At 38.6% G+C, this 26513-nt stretch overlaps 2 protein-coding genes across 10 annotated transcripts in view; one reads left to right on the top strand and one right to left on the bottom strand.

Annotated features, from left to right (window-relative positions):
- GAS2 (growth arrest specific 2) overlaps window positions 1-9059 on the top strand; it is a 176214-nt gene extending 167155 nt beyond the window's left edge. For 7 of the 9 annotated variants that reach the window (XM_044943460.2, XM_044943457.2, XM_044943461.2 and 4 more), the window contains one exon: window positions 8029-9059. In XM_044943460.2, the coding sequence (XP_044799395.1) occupies window positions 8029-8247 (219 nt within the window). In that variant the 3' untranslated portion in view covers window positions 8248-9059. The remainder of the gene's footprint in view (window positions 1-8028) is intronic. The other 2 variants (XR_006551329.2, XR_006551328.2) reach the window with 2 other exon arrangements.
- Window positions 9060-12867: 3808 nt separating this feature from the next.
- LOC102392372 (small VCP interacting protein) lies at window positions 12868-21689 on the bottom strand. The gene is made up of 4 exons (XM_006046441.4): window positions 21482-21689; window positions 19381-19431; window positions 18594-18707; window positions 12868-15039 (listed from the first exon to the last, which is right to left on the bottom strand). The coding sequence occupies exons 1-4, from the start codon at window positions 21533-21535 to the stop codon at window positions 15025-15027; spliced, it is 234 nt and encodes a 77-aa protein (XP_006046503.1). The 5' UTR covers window positions 21536-21689; the 3' UTR covers window positions 12868-15024.
- Between the last annotated feature and the right edge of the window lie 4824 nt (window positions 21690-26513).

Raw genomic sequence — 26513 nt, 5'->3', positions numbered from 1 at the left:
AACTTTGAACTCTGCTTACCTAAAAGACATTTTCTATTAGTTCTTTTTGTTGATGGTGTTTTTCTTGTTTTCTGTTTGTGTAATATAACAGCTCTATGTAGCCCAGTCACCTTTAACACAAATACATTACCAATAAATCCACAATATTTTCTGACTGTTTTATCGGGCCATTGTTTTTTCATTTAGTAAAACATATGATTTTCTGTGATCCATACATAAATATCAACTGTGCCTTGTCAACAAAAAGTGAGTTGATGTAATTGTTTTTGATGACTAATTAATGTCCCCAAGAAAAAAGAAATATACATATTTTTCTTGCTTTAAGTTCTTAATACTACACATTATATGATTCCAGTCTGTTGCTCCAATAATTAGAAAGGAAAAATAATTTTCCTGAAGTCCTGTTATCACACATCATAAGAACCAGACCACTAGACCCCCTGCCATGAACTCAAAATTTGTAGGAAGCTTTTGATTAATCATTTCTACAACATTTGAATTTTCTATTATGTTGTATGTTGATATAGGAGAATTAACCTACTTCCTTTCAACCCATTTTTTTTCTCTTTAAGTATCTGGATGAGCTACAGAAGTTGTTGTTTATGGGATAATTTGTTACCTGACTGTGTTGGGAAAATAAGATTGAAAGGTGGTACTAGAAAGTGGGCTGTAGGTTAACATATTATAGTCTAACAAGATGTGCACTGAATCCAGTAAATCAAAAGACTTAACTGAGAGTGTTATAAACCACTGCTGGGTCAATATATTAAGTGATTCTCCCACCTTTAAAGATTGGATTCATTTTTAGAATATTAATTTTTGGAAGAATAGATTGGGAGTAAAGGAGGTGTGATTTCTAGCCTGGCTCTCAGGAACCACCTGTGTGACCCTCACTCTGCCAGTTGGTACATCTGTGAAATGAGACCATTGCCAATGACCTCGGAGAAGGCAGTGGCACCCCACTCCAGTACTCTTGCCTGGAAAATCCCATGGACGGAGGAGCCTGGAAGGCTGCAGTCCATGGGGTCGCTGAGGGTCGGGCACGACTGAGCGACTTCACTTTCACTTTTCACTTTCATGCATTGGAGAAGGAAATGGCAACCCCCTCCAGTGTTCTTGCCTGGAGAATCCCAGGGACGGTGGACCCTGGTGGGCTGCCGTCTATGGGGTCACACAGAGTCAGACACGACTGAAGTGACTTAGCAGTAGCAGCCAATGACCTCAATGTCTTTTATCCTCTTTATTTCAGGAAGGTATATTTGTAGATTATCTGGCACAGAGTAGGTGCTGTAATACTGTGACTCTGTGTCATCCAAGAAAAAGTTCCCCTTTCGCTGGGAGATGGCAAGAGGCCTCCTAAGAAAATGATACATAATTAAACATCTTACAAGGACAAAGGCATAAAGCAAGATGTCCTTGATAAGAACAGGTGATCTTTTTCTCATTACTGGAAGAAAATATTTAAAAAACAAAAACATAACTTTGAGGCCCACTGATTATTTTCCCTGGGCAAGGTATGTATGTCACTCATAGACATCAAAAACTAAAATGTTTTACAATAACCCAGCTCTGCTTATAAAACTTCATTAAGGCCTTTGGGAAAATGTGGAGACAAGATTTTTGTTGTTTTGTTCTTCTTCCCTTCAGCATTGAGAGATGTTGCTAAGTTGATAATGAATCATCTTACCTTTGTTAGAATCAAGGGCACAGTGAGGAATGAGGCTGATGGTAGAAAACAGCAACGTTAGAATAGGCCTAGTGTGCAAAAACAGCTGCTTGGCAACATGCAGTTTTGCAGGATATTTGTAGCAGCTCTATTTTTCTTTACTCAAGAGAAATGTAGTAACAGACAACTAGACTGAATATTCAATCCACACGTGCATTGGCACTGTTAATCAAAAGGAGTTATCTTTTGGAATGGGGAATGCAAAACTGTTCAACAGTATGAAGCATCAGAAATAAAGGAACTGTAATATGTACATTGAACAGAGAATCAAAGCCCAGTTCTTCTTATGCCAACAGATACATATCTATAAATATATTTTATCCTATTACCTGTACTTGACACATATTTATTTCTTAGGACTACTAAAGGCTAATTTTCTGAAATTAAATGCAATATTTATTTAGAGTTTATTACAGCAAAACTATAAATCATATTACATAAGCATTTAATCCATTTAAGTGGCTTATAACTATTTCTGGCATTGATAATTCCTTGCTTGTGCTAAATTAGTGACTTGGAAGTCACTAAGTAGCTTGAAAATCCAAATCTAGAAGCTTCATACAGAAAGTGGATAGTGGATATGGTATAACAGATAAAAGGGTTCTTGTTCCCGTGTTGCCACTGATTTGTTTGTGATCTCGCATAAGAGTATCAGTTCTTCTAAGAGCATCAGTTTTACTAACTGTAAAGCGGCAGTAATACTGATACTGATATCTTATGTTAGACAAGGCGAGTAGTATGGAAGGACACATGAAAAGTAGCCAACTCTATGATTGCAGTGGTGAGAGTACTCTGAGCTCACACCTGTGCGAGTCCAGACATGGGAGATATATCGACATCATCACTGTTTGCTTTTAGGTTAAACAATAATAAATTTGTTTATGGACACCAGGTGGGCATTCATTTCTTGAGACTGACCATGTTATAAAGAAAGGCATGGGATTCAAATCTCTATAATCAGGCTATAACCACCTATAGCTCTGTTATTTTCATCCCATGCTTAAAACTTGCCCACTTTGACCACTGGCTTTCTTGAGCAAAACGTAGGTTTGCTGATTAGCTATAGGAAGAGTATGGAAGATGAGGTGGGCAGAAATTTAATTCCTGTGTTATTCATATTCAGAATGACTCTGTCTCATGTTGGATCCACTCTCTATGGTCCTATGGATTCATGAAAGAATCTGCAAGCAGTTTGTACCAAATCTTATACTCTAGGCTGAAAAGCATTTCTGTCTCTATTTTCCAGAATTCACTGATAGTTTAAAAATCCTTCTGACTGGTTGTTTCTTTCTGGTGAAACAGACTGCTGATAGTCAAGTGAACTTGGGCATTCTGCCAGGGGCACTCATGCCAATGATGTTTAGAGGTAGTTTGCAAGGATAGGTGCCAGGACTTCAACAATAAGCAAAAGCAGCTATGTTGGAACAACTCGGGTCAAAGTGCTATTTTGAAACTGGCCTTTTCTGTTTTTCTCTCAGGAACTCCAAGTTTTAAAATCAGGAAGTAGAGACAAAGCCAGGAACTTGTGAAATGAAAATAGGCCAGTAAAATTACAAACGCCCTGATGGATTTTATAAGGAGGAACCCTTGGGGGAAGAGCACTAGACTGGGAGTCAGGAAATCATAGTCAAAGATCCGGGTCTCACTATCTTCATCCTACACAACAGGAACATGGTGTGACTGGTGGGACCTGGGGAGGCACTGTAAGTGAAGTGAAAGTCACGCAGGCGTGTCTGACTCTTTGGGACCCCATAGACCGTAGCCTGCCAGGCTCCTTTGTCCATGGAATTACCCAGACAAGAATAGTGGTGTGGGAGGCCTTTCCCTCCTCCAGGGGATCTTCCCAGCCCAGGATCAAACCCAGGTCTCCCGCATTGCAGGAGGATTCTTTACTGTCTGAGCCACCAGGGAAGCCTGACCTGGAAAACTGCTTCCCAAATCCCCTCCCAAACCTATACCCCCTTCCCAAGATTATATTGCCATTGTTGTAATATTCTGGGCAGGAGACAAGTCAGCAGGGTCTTTGGTGAACGTGTGGTACGCCCTCTTATTCTTACTAAGATCAAATCTTTGGCCCACTGTGCCAATCCTCCACAACTCAGATATGTTAAATAACCACATGTTTCACCTTTTCAATCTGTAGTCTTGTTAATCTGGAGCTCTAAATGGTTCATGCAGCTGAAAGTAAGGTTTTTATTTGTTTTTGTTTTGAGGAGGTATTCTATGCTAACTAGGAAGAATGAGAAAAAGACAAACATAACTATTTGGCCACTCCATAAAATCTTTCCTCAAAAGCCTCAACAGTGGGTGACTGGGGAAGATTTCAGTTTTTCTGAGTGCATCTTCAATTCCATTTTCCATTGAGTATTTGTGGGATCATTAACATTATATTCCAAAAGCAGATAACAAGGATTGACTATATAGCATAGAGAACTATGTTCAATATCTTAAAATAAACTATAATGGGATAGAATAGGAAAAAAGAATACAGGTATGTACATATATATGTATAATTGAATCACTATGAAATGTATGCATATATATTTATAATATATGTGTGTGTGTGTGTGTGTATATATATATATATATATATCTGAAGTCAAGTCAAGTCACAGAGTCGTGTCTGACTCTTGGCTATCCCATGGACTGAGGCCTGCCAGGCTCCTCTGTCCATGGGATTTTCCAGGCAAGAATACTGGAGTGGGTTGCCATTTCCTTCTCCAGGGGATCTTCCCAACCCAGGGCTTGAACCCAGGTCTCCAGCAGTGCAGGCAGACTCCTTACAGTCTGAGCCACCAAAGAAGTCATCAGATAAGATCAGTCGCTCAGTCATGTCCGAGTCTTTGTGACCCCATGAATCGCAGCACGCCAGGCCTCCCTGTCCATCACCAACTCCCAGAGTTCACTGAGACTCACCTCCATTGAGTCAGTGATGCCATCCAGCCATCTCATCCTCTGTCGTCCCCTTCTCCTCCTGCCCCCAATCCCTCCCAGCATCAGAGTCTTTTCCAATGAGTCAACTCTTTGCATGAGGTGGCCAAAGTACTGGAGTTTCAGCTTTAGCATCATTCCTTCCAAAGAACACCCAGGGCTGATCTCCTTCATATTGGACTGGTTGGATCTCCTTGTAGTCCAAGGGACTCTCAAGAGTCTTCTCCAACACCACAGTTCAAAAGCATCAATTCTTCGGCGCTCAGCCTTCTTCACAATCCAACTCTCACATCCATACATAACCACAGGGAAAACCATAGCCTTGACTAGACGAACCTTTGTTGGTAAAGTAATGTCTCTGTTTTTGAATATGCTATCTAGGTTGGTCATAACTTTCCTTCCAAGTAGTAAGAGTCTTTTAAGTTCATGGCTGCAGTCACCATCAGCAGTGATTTTGGAGCCCCCCAAAATAAAGTCTGACATTGTTTCCACTGTTTCCCCAACTATTTCCCATGAAGTGATGGGACTGGATGCCATGATCTTCATTTTCTGAATGTTGAGCTTTAAGCCAACTTTGTCACTCTCCTCTTTCACTTTCATCAAGAGGCTTTTTAGTTCCTCTTCACTTTCTGCCATAAGGGTGGTGTCATCTGCATATCTGAGGTGATTGATATTTCTCCCCGCAATCTTGATTCCAGCTTGTGTTTCTTCCAGTCCAGCGTTTCTCATGATGTACTCTGCATAGAAGTTAAATAAACAGGGTGACAATATACAGCCTTGACGAACTCCTTTTCCTATTTGGAACCAGTCTGTTGTTCCATGTCCAGTTCTAACTGTTGCTTCCTGACCTGCATACAAATTTCTCAAGAGGCAGATCAGGTGGTCTGGTATTCCCATCTCTTTCAGAATTTTCCACAGTTTATTGTGATCCACACAGTCAAAGGCTTTGCCATAGTCAATAAAGCAGAAACAGATGTTTTTCTGGAACTCTCTTGCTTTTTCCATGATCCAGCAGATGTTGGCAATTTGATCTCTGGTTCCTCTGCCTTTTCTAAAACCAGCTTGAACATCGGGAAGCTCATGGTTCACATATTGCTGAAGCCTGGCTTGGAGAATTTTGAGCATTACTTTACTAGCCCGTGAGATGAGTGCAATTGTGCAGTAGTTTGAGCATTCTTTGGCATTGCCTTTCTTTGGGATTGGAATGAAAACTGACATTTTCCAGTCCTGTGGCCACTGCTGAGTTTTCCAAATTTTCTGGCATATTGAGTGCAGCTCTTTCACAGCATCATCTTTCAGGGTTTGGAATAGTTCAACTGGAATTCCATCACCTCCACTAGCTTTGTTCGTAGTGATGCTTTCTAAGGCCCACTTGACTTCACATTCCAGGATGTCTGGCTCTAGGTCAGTGATCACACCATCATGATTATCTGGGTCGTGAAGATCTTTTTTGTACAGTCCTTCTGTGTATTCTTGCCATCTCTTCTTAATATCTTCTGCTTCTGTTAGGTCCATACCATTTCTGTCCTTTATCGAGCTCATCTTTGCATGAAATGTTCCTTTGGTATCTCTGATTTTCTTGAAGAGATACCTAGTCTTTCCCATTCTGTTGTTTTCCTCTATTTCTTTGCATTGATCGCTGAAGAAGGTTTTCTTATCTCTTCTTGCTATTTTTTGGAACTCTGCATTCAGATGTTTATATCTTTCCTTTTCTCCTTTGCTTTTCGCTTGTCTTCTTTTCACAGCTATTTGTAAGGCGTCCCCAGACAGCCATTTTGCTTTTTTGCATTTCTTTTCTATGGGAATGGTCTTGATCCCTATCTCCTGTACAATGTCACGAACCTCATTCCATAGTTCATCAGGCACTCTATCTATCAGATCTAGGCCCTTAAATCTATTTCTCACTTCCACTGTATAATCATAAGGGATTTGATTTAGGTCATACCTTAATAGTCTAGTGGTTTTCCCTACTTTCTTCAATTTAAGTCTGAATTTGACAATAAGGAGTTCATGGTCTGAGCCACAGTCAGCTCCTGGTCTTGTTTTTGCTTCTCCATCTTTGGCTGCAAAGAATATAATCAATCTGATTTCGGTGTTGACCATCTGGTGATGTCCATGTATAGAGTCTTCTCTTGTGTTGTTGGAAGAGGGTGTTTGTTATGACCAGTGCATTTTCTTGGCAAAACTCTATTAGTCTTTGCCCTGCTTCATTCCGTATTCCAAGGCCAAATTTGCCTGTTACTCCAGGTGTTTCTTGACTTCCTACTTTTGCATTCCAGTCCCCTATAATGAAAAGGACATCTTTTTTGGGTGTTAGTTCTAAAAGGTCTTGTAGGTCTTCATAGAACCATTCAACTTCAGCTTCTTCAGCGTTACTGGTTGGGGCATAGACTTGGATTACTATGTTATTGAATGGTTTGCCTTGGAAATGAACAGAGATCATTCTGTCGTTTTTGAGATTGCATCCAAGTACTGCATTTATATATATATTTGTGCATACCTGTGTGCTCAGTCACTCAGTTGTGTCTGATTCTTTGTGACCCTATGGACGGTAGCCCACAAGGCTCCTCTGTCTATGGAATTTTCCAGGCAAGAATACTGGAGTGGGTAGCCATTTCCTCCTCCAGGGAATCTTCCTGACCCAGGGATCGAACCCATGCCTCCTACATCCCCTCCACTGGCAGGTGAATTGAGCCACTGAGCCACCTGGGAATCCATATAGATCTGTAAATATACACACATATATTTACATATATAAATACATACATATATGCATAGATCTTGGAGAAGGTAATGGCAATTCATTCCAGAATTCTTGCCTGGAGAATCCCATGGACAGCACAGCCTGGTGAACTACAGTCCATGGGGTTGCAAAGAGTCGGTCACGACTAACTAACACACACACATGTATATATCTGTATTCTTTATTCCAATTCTATATTCTATATATTTTACAGCAGGCATTTCCATGGTCTTGAAAGTCTTGGTTCAGGGGGGAATAACCAAGTGGGGAGAAAGGAGCTCTTATCTGAGGCAGCAAGCAGGAAATGGGACAATGAGGAGGCTATGATGCAGCCTCAGGTGTCAGCGAGGAGCCTCTAGACTCACTGAACCAACAGGGGATTGTACCTATAGATTCCCACAGCAGGGCAAAGCTGCAACCCAGGGATGTGAACCATGCATGATCCACTTGCCTGGAAAAGACAAAGCTTCTCTCATAAACTCTATGCTGACTCAGACAAGAAGTGGAAGAACAATGGGGGCTTGAAAAACAAAACAGAAAACAGTAACAACACTAGAGCTGGAAGCTGATTTGAGATACTGCAGGAATTCTCAGAATTTCACTCATTCGCTCTCTTTTCATTCCCCAGATGCTGCACAACAAGCATGTTATGGTCCGCGTGGGAGGAGGATGGGAAACTTTTGCAGGGTATTTGTTGAAACACGACCCCTGCCGGATGCTGCAGATATCCCGTGTGGATGGCAAGACATCCCCCGTCCAGAGCAAATCTCCAACCCTTAAGGACATGAATCCAGACAATTACCTGGTGGTCTCTGCCAATTATAAGGCTAAGAAGGAAATTAAGTGAAACTAGGTGGTCACTACAAGGGGACTCTCATAATGGCCTGTATCTACATCTCCAGTAGTCAGTTTAGTTCACATGCTCTACAAATTACTTTGGAAAAAGACAGAAAAATGTCATCATGCTGAAACATGCTCAAAGAGTAGCACTATTTATTTTGAATGCTTCTGTAGAAAATGACCTCTAAAAAGAAATTTTCAACTTAGATTTAAATTAGACAAATTGTAGGCAAATTATTATTTCTCAATATATGAACACAGTATTTAGAACACAATCTTAGCAATACAATTCTAGCTAAAGATAAAAATTAGAAGAAAATAGGATTTACAGTAAAATCAACAGAAAGTGCCTGCCCAAAGTCTACAGAATAAAAGCACCCCAGACATTTTTTTAAAAATTATAATTGCAGGATTTTAAAGCTGATTTTTAAAAAGTGACAATTAGTGTGATGACATGCTACTAAAAATATCCAACAGCACTATAAAGTAAAGACTATTCACGACAGTAATCCTTTACTGGAAAGGCCACTTTAGAAAAGTTTACATTTACTTGCAAGATTGCCTTAAAGTTTATCCCTTAGCTCTGACCAAATATCCGGGGTACTTTTGGAAGTTTTCACAACACCCCTTAGAGAATGGCTTATGAGTTGTTTCACACAATCCTAGGCACGTGGCTGTGTTGAAACTGACTGTGTAATTCACACACATAAGCTGACATACATTTATATTTTGACAGAATAAACTGTACAGTCAAATGTCCATTGACTTCATGTTATTTCAAAGCATTTTCTTATTAAAATGTATCTTTAGTTAACCCTACTTTGCTGTGCTGTCTAGTAATTTTACTGTAGCTAATGATGTTACAGACTTATGTATACCCTTGTATACCAAGGACAGGGCTGTTTTGTACTCATAAACAGCAAGATATTGTCCTCACTGATTCAAGAATTAAAAAGATAAATGTTGAAACATTTCCCCTGTCTCTATTATCAATGCTTCATTCTGAAATAAAGATCATCTGCAAATAGCAACTTCCCCTGGGAATTACAGGAAGCGTTTAATTACGGTTACCTAGTACTTTTTCACTTTGGGCAGCTGAGTGGTGGTCGTGTTTGTTCTCTTAGCAGAAAGTCTAGATTTTATAACCAGTCCTTTGAGTGCTGCCCTGAATAGGCAGAGTTAATTTGTCATTTCTTCATTTTTTTCAGCAACAACAGAATCCACCTTTCTTGCTTCAGAAAGCCAGGGAAGAAGTATCTGTCACATGAATGATTTAATCAAAGCAGACACAAACTTTTTAAAAACAACAGACTGTAAAGAATCTGCTTGCAATGCAGGGGACCTGGGTTTGTCCCTGGATCTGGAAGACCCCCTGGAGAAGGGAACAGTATTCTTGCCTGGAGAACGCCGTAGACATAGGAGCCTGGTGGGCTACAGTCCATGGGGTCACAGAGACCTGGACACAACTGAGCACGCAGACATGGTTAGATTGGGTCCACCTGAATAGTCCAGTATCATCTCCCCGTTTAGTGTCGTTAACCGAATCACAGCTACAAAATACCTTTTGCTGTGTTATGTAACACAGACCCAGATTCCAGGAATTAGGGTGGGTCCCATCTTCTGGGGAAGTGGCATTATTCTGTCTACACATCTACAATGGTCTTTTTAAGTGGAACTAAGAACACAGTCCCAACTGACATTGGGGTCTAGTTGCTAGCTGAATGGCACTGAAAAAGAATCTGGAGAAATAAGACTATATTCAGAAGGAAATGACTAAATGTAGATGGCCCTTACTCATTGACTTCTTAGTGAAAATCACTAGATCCTTTTATCAAAATTGTCTTGACTATCCTAAATCTTGCATTTTCCATGAGTTTTAGATCGATTCATTAATTTCTCTGAAAGAGCTTGCTGGGGTGTTTCATTTATTTATCAATTTGAGACTATCTTGACAGAACTGCCATTCAATCCATGAACATGCAATGCTCTCACCATTCATATATTTTTTTTTTTTAAATCTCAGCAGTGTTTGTAGTTTTCTAATTCAGATCTTTTCGTTTTCTTTTTCCTAAGTATTTTTATCCTATGTGATGATATTGTATGATTTACAGTGTTTGAAGATTCAGATGGCTCATTGTTCTTGTGTGCTAAGTTGCTTCAGTCCTGTCTGACTCTTTACAACCCTATGGACCATAGCCTGCCAGGCTCCTCTGTCCATGGGATTCTCTAGGCAAGAATACTGGAGTGGGTTGCCAGCCCCTCCTCCAGGGGAATCTTCCCTACCCAGGGATCAAACATCCTCTCATTATTCCTGTATTGCAGCGAGTTCTTTACCACTAGCGCCACCTGGGAAGCCTCATGATTATTCATTACTTGTATTATAAAGACAGAATTGACTTTTTCTATATAATGATTTGGACTTTGCTGGTAGCTTAGCTGGTAAAGAATCTGCCTGCAATGTAGGAGATGCGGGTTTGTCCGCTGGGTCAAGAAGATTCCCTGGAGAAGAAATAGGCTACCCAATCCAGTATTCTTGGGCTTCCCTGGTGGCTCAGACAGTAAAGAATCTGCCTGCAATGCGGGAGGCCTGGGTTCGATACCTGGGTTTGGAAGGTCCCCTGGAGGAGGGCATGGCAACCCACTCCAGTATTCCTGCCTGGAGAATCCCCATGGACAGAGGAGCCTAGTGGGCTACAGTCCATGGGGTTGCAAAGTCAGACACAACTGAAGTGACTTAGCACAGCACAGCATAGAATGATTTGCATTTTGCTACCCCACTAAACAAGGAGATCCAACCAGTCCATTCTGAAGGAGATCAGCCCTGAGATTTCTTTGGAAGGAATGATGTTAAAGCTGAAACTCCAGTACTTTGGCCACCTCATGTGAAGAGTTGACTCATTAGAAAAGACTCTGATGCTGGGAGGGATTGGGGGCAGGAGAAGAAGGGGACGACAGAGGATGAGATGGCTGGATGGCATCACCGACTCGATGGACGAGAGTCTCAGTGAACTCCGGAGTTAGTGATGGACAGGGAGGCCTGGCGTGCTCCGATTCATGGGGTCGCAAAGAGTCGGACACGACTGAGTGACTGATCTGATCTGATCTGATCTGAAACACATTAGTTTCAAAGTCTGCTATAAATGCAAATTGATTGTGTCAGTAGCTTTTGAAAAAATCAGAGAAAACTGTACTACTCAATCAACTTAAAGCAAATACACTTATCTTGGGAATTTGAGATGCTTGCTTGGAGATGTCCAAGGAATCACCTTAAATATCAACTCGGATAGGCATGCATGTTTACTTACCTCTTACTGATCTGTTTATGCAGATAGTGTTTAAATCTAAAACCAACACGAGTTACCTTTTCTTCTAAGGGCACAGCACAATTCTTATCAGTGAAAATAACTTGAATTGTTGGAGCAGAAAAGGAAAATTCATAGCTTATGGCCAAGTCTTTTGAAGTACCAAAGATGATAGCTAGAACATTTACTCTCTTTTTTAGAAAATACTATATTCCATTATTAAAAATGCTGCTGATAAGTTTATACATATGTCAGCCATATATATCTTCTATCTTTACTTAACACAAAATAAAAAACAAAATCACAAAATAATAATCTGAGAAACCATTAAACTCTGCATGCCAGAGTGAAGTTCAAGAATAAAAGACTAGGAAAGCTTTTTTTTTTCACTTTTTTTTTTCTCATTTTTCTCTCTTTTATAAATAGTAAGTATATTTTATTCTCATAAAACTCTATGAAGATTCTATAACTACTTTCCATGTAGAAATAAGATATCATTTAAGGTGTTATTAAATTGCTTTTGGTCATAATCCTCTATAAATGCTAAAGTTATTCATATAACAGGAACTCTTTTTTCCTCCTTATCTAAATGCCACAAGACTTTGCATACAAGACTTTGCATATTGCTAGCAGAATACTATTGGAAATACTAAACAAATATTGGAATTCACATTACAAACATACTGTGCCCATATTGTTGCCAAGCATCACTTCCTCTGTAATTTAAAGTCTGTTTGTCCTGGCTTAGGTGGGATAATAGATCCATAGCTTGCAGAAATGGCCTGACAGTAGCATTAAAAAATGATGAACAAAAATCTCACCCATGCTACCTCTTAGCTGCAGGGGTGTTGCTTCACTCTGTGCAAAGTCGGGATTACAATTCATATATGTATATACACAGACTCACTATGAAGTTTATTATAGTATTCCTCTAAAAAACAGGAGACAAATAATAGCATTTCTTTTTTAGAGTATAGGAAAAGAAACATGCCAACCTATAAATGATTTAAGATGTAGTAAAAATAAAAAAATTTGTTCAACAGAAATGGCCAAAGCCAGTTTTTTTGTATAGGAAAATGTATATTTGTACCCTGTAAGCCAATACGGCATTGATAACAAATCCATGTGTGGGAAAATTACATTCCAAATACAATCAGTGAAACAAAAAAATCACATACAGATGTTTTAAAAAACATGCAGCACGTCAACACAGGGGCTGTGTGGTAATACACAACTTTTTGTTATCAGCCATAGTAACAGTTTGATGATTAGAATCAACAAGCAGTGGTTTAAGCACTTAATGTGATAGATAGTCAATACATATAAGCATTTTACTGTTTATAGTTTTATTTTAGTAATTTGGTTGGGGAGTTTAGGTGACATATTGAGAATTATAATGCTTTCCTATTTAAATTATCAATTATGGGAAATTGGCTCTAAGCTAAGGTTTCATCAGAAACTGATTTATAACTTTGAGGAAGATTCCTTGAGAATGTGTGTGCGTGTGTACATTTTTTTTTAAGTAGTCACTTACTGGTTTCCTATCAGGCATCCAGTCTCCCCTTTTTCCTTCTCCTTCCTAACACTATTCCTAACATGAGTATCACCCCTTAAAAGCCATGCAACCCATGTGGTTCTGGGGACAGTCAATTACACCCAAGGAGGCAGGCCATGGTTGACTGGAAGGGCATATCCACTGTTACTAGAAGGCAATTCGCCAGCACAGCATTCTTGGTTCAACAGTAAATAAGCATGGTATTTGGATATAAACTGCTATTAGAAATAGGGCATTATCCCCAAGATGTAAGCCTTTTGTCTACACTAACCCCAACTATAAGCTGTAACACTGATAAAACTGTCTTTTCTATATTAAAACAGAAGGAAGGATGCACACATTCTAGGAATGGTATATTCTGGTTCCATACCCATTCATCTATTAATGTTCTTTTCTCCTTTCTGCCTTGAAAAAAATTAATCATGTTCATAGAGTCAAGAATTTTATTTCTAAAATACAATCCAATGACTTCACTATCCTTTCTGAACAAACATACCACCAATTCTCTAAAGGATAAAGAAAATTGAACCTGTCTATAACTACATATCTTGCCTGGATAGTCACAGAATATTTCATTCCATAATCAAAGAAAGTGATGTTTTCCAATTGAGGAGTCAAGAGATCTATATTATAGTTCAAAGTCTTTAAAATACATCATATACTGCAATATAACACAAGATTTGTGGGAGGGATGAGCGAGATAGTAGTTCAGTTTCCTTTCTGTAGGTTAGGTGAGTTGGTCTCTTTAATTTACAATCCTTATTTCATTTAATACCTGAAAATTGTAATTTAGGGCTCAGACCGTGGCCTTGTCATCCAAAAGAGCAACCAAATTAAAACATATAGTAATTCTTCTGTTTTAGCTTATTATATATCAAGAAACTCAAAAAACTAAAATTGTTATAATAAATATTACCAGTGAACAAAAATCTAAAAAAGTTTATGGCAATGCATCACACAGAATTACCCTGCAATATTTTTATGTTTAAAGTAGACCTTTTTAAATACAATACTTACATACTTCTTTCATACATTCATACTGGCCTTGGCAATTTCACATCTGTAAAAATCTTGTAAGCATTCTTTAATAAATAAAAAATAAAAACACCTATAAAATTTGGACAAACACATTCACACTAAGTATAACCCATCCATTCTTAATTTAATTCATTCAATTACTGCAAAAATCTTTATAGAGTTGAATCCAATACTGTATATTGTACATCGCTGCCCTCTGATGGCATCACTAATATATAATTTTAAATTCAGCAAGCAAAAAAAAAACTTTATTATAAAGAGAGTATGTTAATTTTATAAGCTACAGAAATAGAAATTAGGAGATATTTTATGTTCTCTAGAAATAAATATTCATTTCTTAGTAAGTTATAAAAATTTACAGTGTTCCTTCATATAAGCCCTTCAAATGATTTTTCAAGATTTTCCCTGATGATCAGTTTAAAAGGCACTAAGTCCACAAGTTTAAGCTAAAGTCTTCACATATAATGAAATAATGAGATATAAGGTTATGCAGCAAATTATAAAGAGCTAGATCATTTCATAAAGGAGGGAAAATGCAAGTGCAACTTTAAATATCTGAGACATATGCAGAATTTTTCCATGCAATATACAAATATATATTCACTATTTAGGTCCATGTTTTAACTACTAAAAAGTGGCAAATCACCCACCATCTACAGAAGAGCAAAGGCAGGGAAAATAAGAATTTAATGAAAGGTCTGGCCATTTTCTAACTCTCACAATCAAAAGCATTTTCAGTATTCAATTTTGAAAAAGCACTGCACTTGAGAGCACTAAAATTACAAAGTCTGAATCTTCATTTATTCAAAGAGAAGAAATTAAATTGAGGATGTCCACTTGATTGTAGATATTAGTTACTGGCAGTAGACTCTTCCATTCATGCTGTGCTTTATGAAACTGTCCACTAGAAAAGATAAAAATATAGAGGAAAGTTAAATTTTGTTTAAAAAGTGAACAAACAGGTAAAAGAGGAATCTGGGCTATACAAATGTAAAATGATCTTTGTGAGGGCCAGTGACTAGTAAAATTTTATATTATAGTCAAAAGTCTGAAATAAAATATAAGAGGGTGTACACAGAGAAAGAAAGAAAATATCTGGACAGGTTAACGAGGGGCAGCAGCTAGGTTCCAAATACCTGATAATCAGTCAAACAAAACATCACAAGACAAAATAAAAACAATGAAACTACAAAGTAAAAATAAAGGAACTGGAATTCTTGTTTGAGGCAGGGGAGTGAAGAAGTGGTAGAAATTATTAAATAATGGTCTGGCAGAGTCTTTGCCTGGAGAAGGAAATGGCAACCTGTACTCCAGTATTCTTGCCTTGAGAATCCTATGGGCAGAGGAGTCCATGGGGTTGCAAAGAGTTGGACACAACTGAGCGACTAATACACACAAAGTCTTTGACTGTCTCAACTTGAGAAACTATTACACGTGGTATTCTGCTTAATCCAGTTTATTAAATTTTGCAATAGTAAGTTCTGAAAAAGCCATTGGGATAATACCAGACGTATTTACCAGTCTCTACTGTTCCAAGTATATTAAGAAACATTATTGGGTGTAACATACTTTAAAAAAATGTTTATTTAAATAAAGTTTAAAAATTAAAGATGAATTCAAGTAAATTTACTTCCCTTTATTTTAGGACTTTTTACGGATTTAAATATTGTGCTTTTTTTAATCTCCAAGGAAGGTATTCAATATATAACATAATATTCAGTGTTTTGGGGCTTCCCTTGTGGCTCAGCTGGTAAAGAATCTGCCTGCAATGTAGGAGACCTGGGTTCAATCCCTGGGTTGGGAAGATCCCCTGGAGAAGGGAAAGGCTGTAAAGTCCATGTTTTATACAGTCCAAAGAGTCTGTAAAGAGTCGCAAAGAGTCGGACACGACTGAGCAACTCTTCACTTTTACTTCATTCAGTATTTTTAAACGTTTTTTACCATGGCACTCTATTTTCAACAAAATAGCCCTTAGGACTAGTATTACAAACACTAGAGCAGTGATTCTCAATCTGGTTTGACATCAGACTCCTTGCGGAGTTTAAAAGTCCTGAGGGCCAAGCGCCATCTCAGAGATCATGATTGGTACAAGGTCAGATCCAAGGTCCAGCCTTTTGTGAAAGTCCCCCATGAGCCAATGGCATCTGCCAGAACGCCTCTGCTGGTATGTCCTGAACTGATGCTAGTCTGTATCCTGAGGCCATCGTCACACTGACTTCATAAAATAAGGCTGCCTTTCCAGAACACAGTAAGCATTACCAATGCCAACTGTCCTTGTAAGAGGCAGTTAGTCAGCAGATGAATATGTGGAGCGTGTGAAGACAGAGAGGGTCCTGTTTTCCTCATACTATGGAGTCAGGTTAGGAAGAATCAGGCTATACCACAGGACACTCAAGGCCTGAGAACAGGATAGAAGTAGCTCAGTTGTGTCTGACTCTTTGTAACCCCGGGGACTGTAGCCTACCAGGCTCCTCTGTCCATGGGATTTTCCACGCAAGAATACTGAAGTCGATTGCCATTTCCTTCTCCAGGGGATCTTCCCAACCCAGGGATCTGAGAGCGGCCCTTAAATGGCCCCAGGCCAAAGGGTTTGAGGATTAAAGTTACTGTCTATCTCATATTTTCCCTTCTGTTATCCCTGAAAGTGAAAGTTGCTCAGTGGTGTTCAACTCTCTGAGATCCCACAGACTATACCACCCATGGAATTCTCCAGGACAGAATAGTGGAGTGGGTAGCCTTTCCCTTCTCCAGGGGACCTTCCCAACCCAGGGATTGAACCCAGGTCTCCCACATTGCAGGCTGATTCTGATTGCAGCTGTTAAGCTGAGCCACCAGGGAAGCTCTGAGCCGCCAAAAGTTTTGAACTTCACTGTATGCTATGAGCAATGCAGGTGGTCAAAGAAAAAAAAGGTACTGAATTTAATACTGATAATGTCTCTCATTTTGCGCACTTCTGAAGGGACCAGAAGAAATCTAAGACCTAACTTATTTTTAATCTATAGGCTTCATTGCATGAAAACTTCAGCTTTAATTACAGAAGCTCCTTTGTCTCTCTCTTTTTTTTTTTTTGCTTTTTATTTTTATTTTTTTTTATTTTATTTTATTTTTAAACTTTACAAAATTGTATTAGTTTTGCCAAATATCAAAATGAATCCGCCATAGGTATACATGTGTTCCCCATACTGAACTCTCCTCCCTCCTCCCTCCCCATACCATCCCTCTGGGTCGTCCCAAAGAGTTCAAAAGCTGATGTAAAATTTGTTAGGTTGAAAGTGCAAGTCGCTCCATAGTGTCTGACTCTTTGCAACCCCATGGACAATACAGTCCATGGAATTCTCCAGGTCAGAATACTGGAGTGGGTAGCCTTTCCCTTCTTCTGGGGATCTTCTCAACATAGGGATTGAACCCAGGTCTCCTACATTGCAGGTAGATTCTTTACCAGCTGAGCCACAAGGGAAGCCCAAAAGTACTGGAGTGGGTACCCTATCCCTTCTCCAGGGGATCTTCCCGACCCAGGAATCAAATTGTGGTCTTCTGCATTGCAGGCAGATTCTTTACCAACTGAGCTATCAGGGAAGCCCTTTGTTAGGTTGCTGCTGCTGCTGCTGCTAAGTCGCTTCAGTCGTGTCCGACTCTGTGTGACCCCATAGACAGCAGCCCACCAGGCTCCCCTGTCCCTGGGATTCTCCAGGCAAGAACACTGGAGTGGGCTGCGAAAGAAGTACCTTCTGACTATAGAAAAAAATATCCATTTTTGTAACATTATATGTGACTTCAAGTCATTCAGAAATTTGTGTTTCATTTAGTGAAAAAAACTAAGAGTTTGAAGCAGGTTATAGTACAATCCAATTTTATAAAATTGACATATAAAATGAGATTAGAAATGATGTCAAAATGATACTGAATTTGGGTGATTTTTACTTTCTTCTTTGTACCCTTCCATATTGCTTAAGTTTTCTACACAGTTAAGATTGTCATTAATTATGTAAGTAGGCTTTCCAGGTGGCAAAGAACCCACCGGCCAATGCAAGAGACGCAAGTTCAGTCCCTGGGTTGGCAAAATCCCCTAGAGGAGGAAATGGCAACCCACTCCAGTGTTCTTGCCTGGAATATTCCATTGACAGAGGAGCCTGGTGGGCTACAGTCTGTGGGGTTGCAAAGAGTTGGACATGACTGAGCACACATATACACACACACACGTACGTATGAAGTATTAAGATATAGGGTTAAGATAAACAAGAAAAATCTATTTTCATTTTGGGAAAAAGAAAACAAATCTATTCCAATGAATGTTGAAATGTTCAAATAAACTGACACTTCTTCCAATCTATATTGTTCATGCTTTTAAATTCACATTTCTTTGATAATCATTTTCTGGAGGAAATTATTGAATGGATTACTACTCAAGTTTTCAAAAATTCCAGGTAAATCAAATCTTCAATAAATTTTAATACTTACTCTAAGTCCACCTTCTGGTGGGGGTCCAGATGTAGCCATTTCTTTTTCTATTTTTTCCTTTTTCTTTCTCTTTTCTTCCACAGACCGAACATTCAGAATACCCCGAGATGCAGCCTTCAGGAAAATTGTTGATAAACAACAAAATTGTAGAAAAACAACAAAAATTAGTTTTCTGTGTCTGGAAGGTGTCTTTTGCTTTTTGCCTTTCAGGTTTTTCTTTCGATGTGGGGGCAGAGTAGGGGTTGGTCTATTTTTCTGGCAACAAAGAATTAGACTATTTCTAAAACAGCTTTACATAAAACATACTACAATTTCTTCACTGAGTATTTTGCAACCATACACATTTCGCCCCTAAAATTACTTCACAACTGTCAGTGCTTTACAAGGCTCAGTCAGTTCATCTCAAGGAACAATGTTATTAAAGGGGCATCTCACATAACGGAAGACACGTGTATGGTAATTGTCATACATTAAATAACAAATCCCTGGAGGAGGCCATGGCGACCCACTCTAGGATTCTTGTGGAGACAATCTCATGGACAGAGGAGACTGGCTGGCTACAGTCCGTGGGATCACAGAAAAGTGGACATGACTGAGCACACACACAAATGACATTAATGCATTAAATGAATTTACTGAAACACAGAAATCATTCTGAAAAATGTTTACTTTAAATTTGTAAGATATCAGATATCATTTTCATTACAGAATACTACTAGTAATAGACATTTACAGAGAACAAAGCACAAATTTAACCATCTAAGGTCGAATTTTATTTTACTGTTACCTCCTTCTGTCTTCTCTCCGCAGCCTCTGCAAGCTTTGCTCTTTTTTCTTCCTAGAAAAAATGTGTAAGAAATATGGTTTTAAATAAAACCAAACATGATCCTTGATATTTTATACTTTATCTTACCAGTAATATAATAGTTTATAAAAATAGTACTGGCCTCAACTGTCCCACTAGGAATGCCATTACTTATAACATTTATAAAATACTCAACTTTCTGAATTTCATTTTCCCAATCAGTGTACCTTTAAGTAAGCACAAGGTGAGACATATATCTATATATACACATTTTATATCTCATACATACATACACAGATTGGCCTGTGAAATAATCTATTTGCACTTTTTTTTTAAGCGCTAACAAACTAGTCAGGGCAATAATAAAACAAATGACATTGAACAATACAAGCAAGGAAATACATGGTTGATACTGCCAATTAAAAAGGAGTTTGAGGCAGCCTGGTATTTTCAGAAAAAGTTCATGAATGAAGAGAATGAATCTCATTGTGTAGGACAAGAAGGACTGAAGGATATTTGAGATGTACTGTTCCATGTTGAGACACCATGAATATTATTTTTCTACCTAGATTAATCACAAGTTATAAGTTATTTAAATATATACGACAGTAAACAGCATTCTCTTGGGAGCTGTGTTAATAATTTCATTTTCCACAAAACATTCATTCACTTATTCATTCTTTGGATACTTACTGAGCAACAATCATACCTAGGAACTATTCCCGGTGCTGAGAACACAGCAGTGAAATAATACAGAGAAATATTTCCACCCACATAGAATTTACATTCCAATGAGGACAGTCATATATAATCAAATAAATGTACATTTATTAGACTGAAGGAAGTGCTTCTGGGAAATACAAAGAGTATGGTCAAAATGGAAGGATGGGTTGATGGTAGAGTGGAGGATCTATTTTATTTAGAGTGGTGAAGAAAAGCCTCAAAGATAAAGTGGCATTCAAGTATTCTGCCATGTGGTTATCTCTGGGGGTGACGGGGAGGGCTTAACAACTGCTGGCACATTAGTTTTTTTATCAACAGCCAGATAAAGAAAATTAAGAACATTTAAAAGCAACAGTAGCAAGGAAGACAAGGTGAATTTTCTCATATCAACTTCCAGGTCGTTTTTAGCACTTAAGATCAAATAGCTGAAGAGTTAATGTACTTCCCTAAACAATTCATTTCCTTCAAAGAATTTTTAGCTAAATATTAATAAACCTAAAATTTAGGTTTTCTGTTAACAATTCCCTGTAAGGATTATTAAGGTAAAAAGGCTGTTAAAAATAGAAAGCTACAAAAAGTATAAATGTACTATACCACAAACCACCTAGATACATCTGCAGTTATCCAGATAAATAACGACTACTTTCTAGCACAAGTATGCCCCCAATATTGCATGGGGACAAATCGACATATTTTTAAGATGCATTTCTCGTTAAACTGAAAATTCAAATTTCAGGATGCCTTGTATTTTTATTCGCTAAACGTGGCAACCTTATAAATTGTATATTCTCTACTACATAAAATGCTTTTTAAAATAGAACGTAGATAAATACTAAAGAGAGATTCACTAATACAATATCTAATAAAACGCAGAAATAGACAAGACTTTATTCAGCACCTTCTTTAAACAGCTGGTACAGACACATAAAAATGCACATCTCCTACAAGATGAAACTCCTCAGTTCACGGAGAAAGAGGGATGTCTTTTCACATATTAACTTCATCTACCGCATCTCCAGGAGTGGTCCCCACAGCGCACCGTCCGCGTGCGCCTGCGTCCTACGAATTCCCGATTTTGCCGGCGGCGAAAGGTAAAGAGACACCGGAGCCGCCTTCAGAGGGAGAGAGACGGACGCGGAGACAGCCCCCAAATCCCGCAGGCAGGACGTCGAGGTCCCTCGGGGCGCAGCCACCCGTCTCTGCTAGCTGGGTCCCCACCGGCGGCTCTCCGGCCCGCGCCGCCGCGTCCAACGGCCCGTCCCGTGGCCGCAGCTCCGGCCTCCCGGCGCGCCCCTCCGGGAACAGGTGCGCGCGGCGCCGGCGGGCTGACGCGGGGAAGCGGGCAGGCAGCCTTACTCACCAGGTCCGGCGAGGGAGGCGCGGCCTCGGTGGGACAGGGAAAACACAGCCCCATGGGGATCGCGGCCGGGGGTCTGCTCCGCGGTCCGCCTAAACCAGGCCGTGAGAACTGCGCGATCAAACGCGGGTCCCAGGTCTGCGGCGCTCGCTCCGCCCCCGCCGGGCGGCTTGGTGACCGGGTCGCTCCGCCCCGCCGCTCCTCTCTGCCCCGCCCCTCTCCTGCAACGCCCCATCCCGCCCCGCGACACCGCCCACATTCACGCCCCGTCCCCGCGGCTCCGCCCACCCCCACCATTCCTCCTGGGCTCGGCTCCGCCCCACTGTTGCCGGGCTCCACTCCGGCCCCGCCTCGACCCCGCCCCTGCAGCTAAGCCCCGCCCCCCTGAGGCAACTCCCCACCCATACCTCCAGAGGCTCCGCTAGGACCAGGCCTTGGACTCAGGAAACACCTGCTGAGGGCAGCACGCGGAAAAGGGATGGAAAAGTTCGGCTATAGCCTGCAAAACTCTTTGTAGCTTCCAGTTGGCTGACCCTGTATAAATGAGTGACATGACTCGGGATAGTTTATGTTATCTCTTTTGTGAGAAGGGACTCTGACTTCCAAGAATTTAAAGCCAAGATTTCAAGTTGATGTCAGCACGCATTTCTGTAAGTGCCTCTCAGTACCACTCCAGTTGAGAGGGCAGAACATGAAATTTATCACTATGTTTTAGAATTTAGCCGCGTGAATGCAGCATTAGTTGAGATGCCCATTATTGTTTGGTGCGTTGGATGCATTTTTCCATCCAAGAGTAGCAGTAATATTTGAAATATTCAGAAATATTTAGAGTGAATGCTTTTCAAATTTAATAGGTATAAGAATCACTTGAGCATCTACTTTAATGAATTAAGATGGGTTAACAATATCACAGCCAAATGGACATATCATTGGAAACTTGATGCCAGCATACTGGGTTCTTGATGTTAATCTTCTGTTAACAGCTTTATGAAGTCACCAAGTAAAACTATTTAATTTTTTTACCCAGTCTAAAAGTTATCAGAAAACTGCACTTGTCAAAAAATCCTTTCTATGAATCCTTTTGAATATGAAGCGCTTATTGCAAGAGCATCAGAGTAAAACAGTGACCGTCTATAAATGACAAAAGAGTTTGAAAGACATGATTGAAGAGCTGATTACAATGCAGTTGACAAAGAAAATTGGTTACTACTGTGAGTTACAAAATTCAGTATGATTACTAGAATTATGGTTAATATTTTACTTAGACATATTAGATGTTTAGGAGGGCCATAATTTCCAGAATATCTATATTAATAACATTTACCCTTACAAAATAAACTAAGTTTTATCACGACTCATTTGATAATGCTTACATATAATTTCATGTACAAAGTAACCCTAATTTGTTTAATATTTCTCTTCATCAGATTTTTCAGGTGTTCTCTCTGAAGCATCCCAAAGTTAAAAGAGGTCAAAAGAACTTTGATTAGAATTTGAAATTTGGAGAGTTTGTCAAAAATATAAAAAATGTTTCAAAACATTTGATCAAATATTATAGGGTCATATGTCACTGTGGAACAATACTTATTCACTTAACCAAAGTGACAAAGATTTCAAGAAGCAAATGTTGCAAGTCATAACAGATTACTGGTTGAAGGTAAAGAAATTTTACAATTAGTTATCAAAAGAAGATCAATATTTTCCAAAAACTTTGTCTCCTTAATAGAGAGAAAGCCAAATTCAGGTTTTGTACCATTTTATCTTTCAACTTAAAATTCATTTACTCAGTTAAATTTATTCTACTCTTTATCAGCCCTGACCAACACATAGAATGCCTTTCTAAGGCATTGTCTAAAGATAACTTTCTATATCCATATTAATTTGTCCCTTATTTTCTTTTCCTTTTAGAAATAAACAGCTTTAGGACAAAAATCCTTTCTTTTCCCATGCGTTTCCATTCTTTATACCTTCTTTTTCCTGCATACAAAGATGTTTTCCTTATTAATTTTTAGTAGTTTTAATTAGATATTTTAATTGTAATTCTTAACCTTAAAAACCTTAGTTTCTAATGAAAACTAAGTAAGCAATTATGAACATGTACATTAGCAATTTGTAGATAGGCAAACTTGTGAATATCAATTGTAATTTCTAAAACAGGTGTTCCGTAAAGAAAATATCTCAGTGTGGCACCAAATATATTTATTAATAATTCTGAATATTTTTAGTTTCTCTGTAAAAGGAAGCTTTTGTTCAGTAATGTTATAGTTTCTTATTTGGAAATGATCTGGATATTCCATGAATTCCCATCATTGAATTTAACTAAGCAGTTTCAAGTTACAAATAAATCTGGAGAAACGATTTTAGACAAATATACTCAAAACATAATTATTCCTAAAGAGTTCACTTAAACTATCTCATTTACCTTATTTATTTAAAACTTTGATATCAAGTTGTTTTTCTTGCTGACAAATTTTGTAGCAGGAATAATATGGTCTTATTTGATTTTGAGTAAACCTAGGTACAACAAAAGTATCATACTTAATGTTGATGACCCTAAAGAGATGTCTGTATTAATTACACTGACAAACTGAAATTTTTCATCCATTAAAATGGAATCTAGTTCATTTAATTTATTAACTCTAGATCATGTGATTCAGAAGGTCATGTGGATTAGTTTCTTTGTATTTATGAGTATTTATATGTGCTTAATTTCCTTTAAGCCAATTAAATAGAGCTCTTTTACAAATTAATATTGGCAATGCCACACCTCTACAATACAAACACACAGACACAAACACACACCTCATAGTTTGCACTCTAAAATTTTAGCCGTGAATAAGTTACAATAATATAAAACCCATCAGTTACAAGACTTTGGATTCAAATTGAATTTCTGGTGGATGGAACAAATCAAGGTCACCTGTTTAGATGACTAATCCTTTTACTAATATTTATAGAAAAGACACTTAAATGTCTTACAAACCTCAAGATTTGTATTTGTCCTGACAAGTCAAGTTCCAAGTTATTTTTTCCTGTTTTGTTTTTTCTTTCAGTAAGAATTACCTTCCTGAAATTTGCATTTTAAAAAGATGACTATGATTAGAGTAACTGACCAGGTAGACGATATGAAACTCAGAAGTAAAGGAGAAATTCAACTTCCTCCTAGAAGGAACTTTGTTATTGTCATATATTTTAATCCTGCATGTTATTATTGCCACAATACCTTGATTTTTTTCTTAAAACAATTATTTTTTAAAAACTAAAAGAAGTTTAAATGATTTTGTATTCATTCATGTGTATCATTTCCAGAGCTATTCAGTTTGTGAAGGTCCAAGAATCTGACAATTTTTCTTCTACTTAAAGAATTTGCCCTGCAAGTCTGCTAGTGATAGATATTTTGGGGGCTTTCCTTTTCTGGGGAAAAAATAAAAAAACAACTGTATTTTGCTTCAAATAACACGTAAGGTTGACAAGATCAGTTTTAAATCAGTTTTTTAAAGATGTCATTTTGGTTACATGATTTATAATGACCTTTGTGATTTTGTTATGCTTATTTCTCAGCATTTAATATGCTCCATGTCCCTGTTGTTTTCTTTTTTCAATGTTTTTCAGCAATTGGATTATGAGATAATTTGGTAAGGTTTGGAATTCATTTTGCTTGGTGTCCATTACACTTTTTGAATCTGTCGGGTTCAGTTCAGTTCAGTTCAGTCACTCAGTTGTGTCCGACTCTTTGCAACCCCATGAATTGCAGCACACCAGGCCTCCCTGTCCATCACCAGCTCCCGGAATTCACTCAGACTCACGTCCATCGAGTCAGTGATGCCATCCAGCCATCTCATCCTCTGTCGTCCCCTTCTCCTCCTGCCCCCAATCCCTCCCAGCATCAGAGTCTTTTCCAATGAGTCAACTCTTCGCATGAGGTGGCCAAAGTACTGGAGTTTCAGCTTTATCATCATTCCTTCCAAAGAAATCCCAGGGCTGATCTCCTTCAGAATGGACTGGTTGGATCTCTGTGGGGTTAGTTTTCATCAAATTTGGAGACATTTTGGGCATATTTTTTTTTTTTTGCTTCCATCCTTCCCCACTCACATATCTCTAGTTATTCATGTCTTAGACCTCATGATATTGTCTCACAGATCAGTGAGCATCTAATCATTTTCCCAGTCTTTTTCTCGTTGCTTTAGTTTGAATTGTTTCTGTTGCTTTATCTGCTGTATCTTCAATTTCAATGTCTTTCATACGTAGTCTCTCAGTAGTGTCTGACTCTTTGCAACCCTAGGACTATAGCCCATCAGGCTCCTCTGTCCATTGGATTCTCCAGGCAAGAATACTGGCATGATCTTCAATGTCTTTTATTTACATCTAATATACTGTTAATATCATTTAGTGAATTTTTAAAATTTCAGATATTTTCAGTGTTAAAAGTTCCATCTTTTTAGTCTTCCATTCCTCTCCTTGCTGTGTTCACATTTTTCTTTAAATTGCTGAACATAGTCAACATATTTATAATATATGATTAAACTGAGTCTTCTGATTCCATCCTTTTTTCATTTTGGCATCTCTATTAAGTTGATTCCCTCCTTTTTAATGTTTTATAATTTTTCACTCCTTGGCATGCCTAGTAATGGACTGCACACTAGATATCGCACATGGATGGTACAAAAAGAGTAAACAATCTGACCTTGTTGAGTTCACCCTATACACATGCAGCTTAGCATTTAACACAGACTAAATGCAGGTCATAATACAGATCTGCCAATTACTTTCAGCAGTTTCTTACTTCCTGGATTTCTGCCCTACAGTTTCCAGTTACTCCAGACTGCCTGAATCCTTATCCCTGTTTCTCAATCAGGAAAACTCCTGTGTTCTGCTTATGATCCTCTTCCCTGCATAAAGGACTGCTCTGGAATGCTCCTCAGGCAGTAAATGGAGTTCATTTGGTTCTCTCCTCTTAGGGATCACAACCTGTTTTTGACTTTTGTCTATTTTCTGAAACCATTGTTTTTAGAATTTTGTCTTATTTTTTAGTTGT

The sequence above is a fragment of the Bubalus bubalis genome, chromosome 5, assembly GCF_019923935.1.
Source record: "Bubalus bubalis isolate 160015118507 breed Murrah chromosome 5, NDDB_SH_1, whole genome shotgun sequence".
Lineage (NCBI taxonomy): Eukaryota > Metazoa > Chordata > Mammalia > Artiodactyla > Bovidae > Bubalus > Bubalus bubalis.
This window is presented reverse-complemented; position numbering and strand designations above follow the sequence as displayed.

What these genes read in the sequence shown, in the direction of transcription:
- LOC102392372 (XM_006046441.4), bottom strand. Translation starts at nt 21,535, where the DNA reads ATGGGGCTGTGTTTTCCCTGTCCCACCGAGGCCGCGCCTCCCTCGCCG. An exon ending in CGCCTCCCTCGCCGGACCTG is followed by an intron (nt 19,432 to 21,481) that starts GTGAGTAAGGCT and finishes CATTTTTTCTAG; the next exon opens with GAAGAAAAAAGAGCAAAGCT. An exon ending in CGGAGAGAAGACAGAAGGAG is followed by an intron (nt 18,708 to 19,380) that starts GTAACAGTAAAA and finishes ATTTTCCTGAAG; the next exon opens with GCTGCATCTCGGGGTATTCT.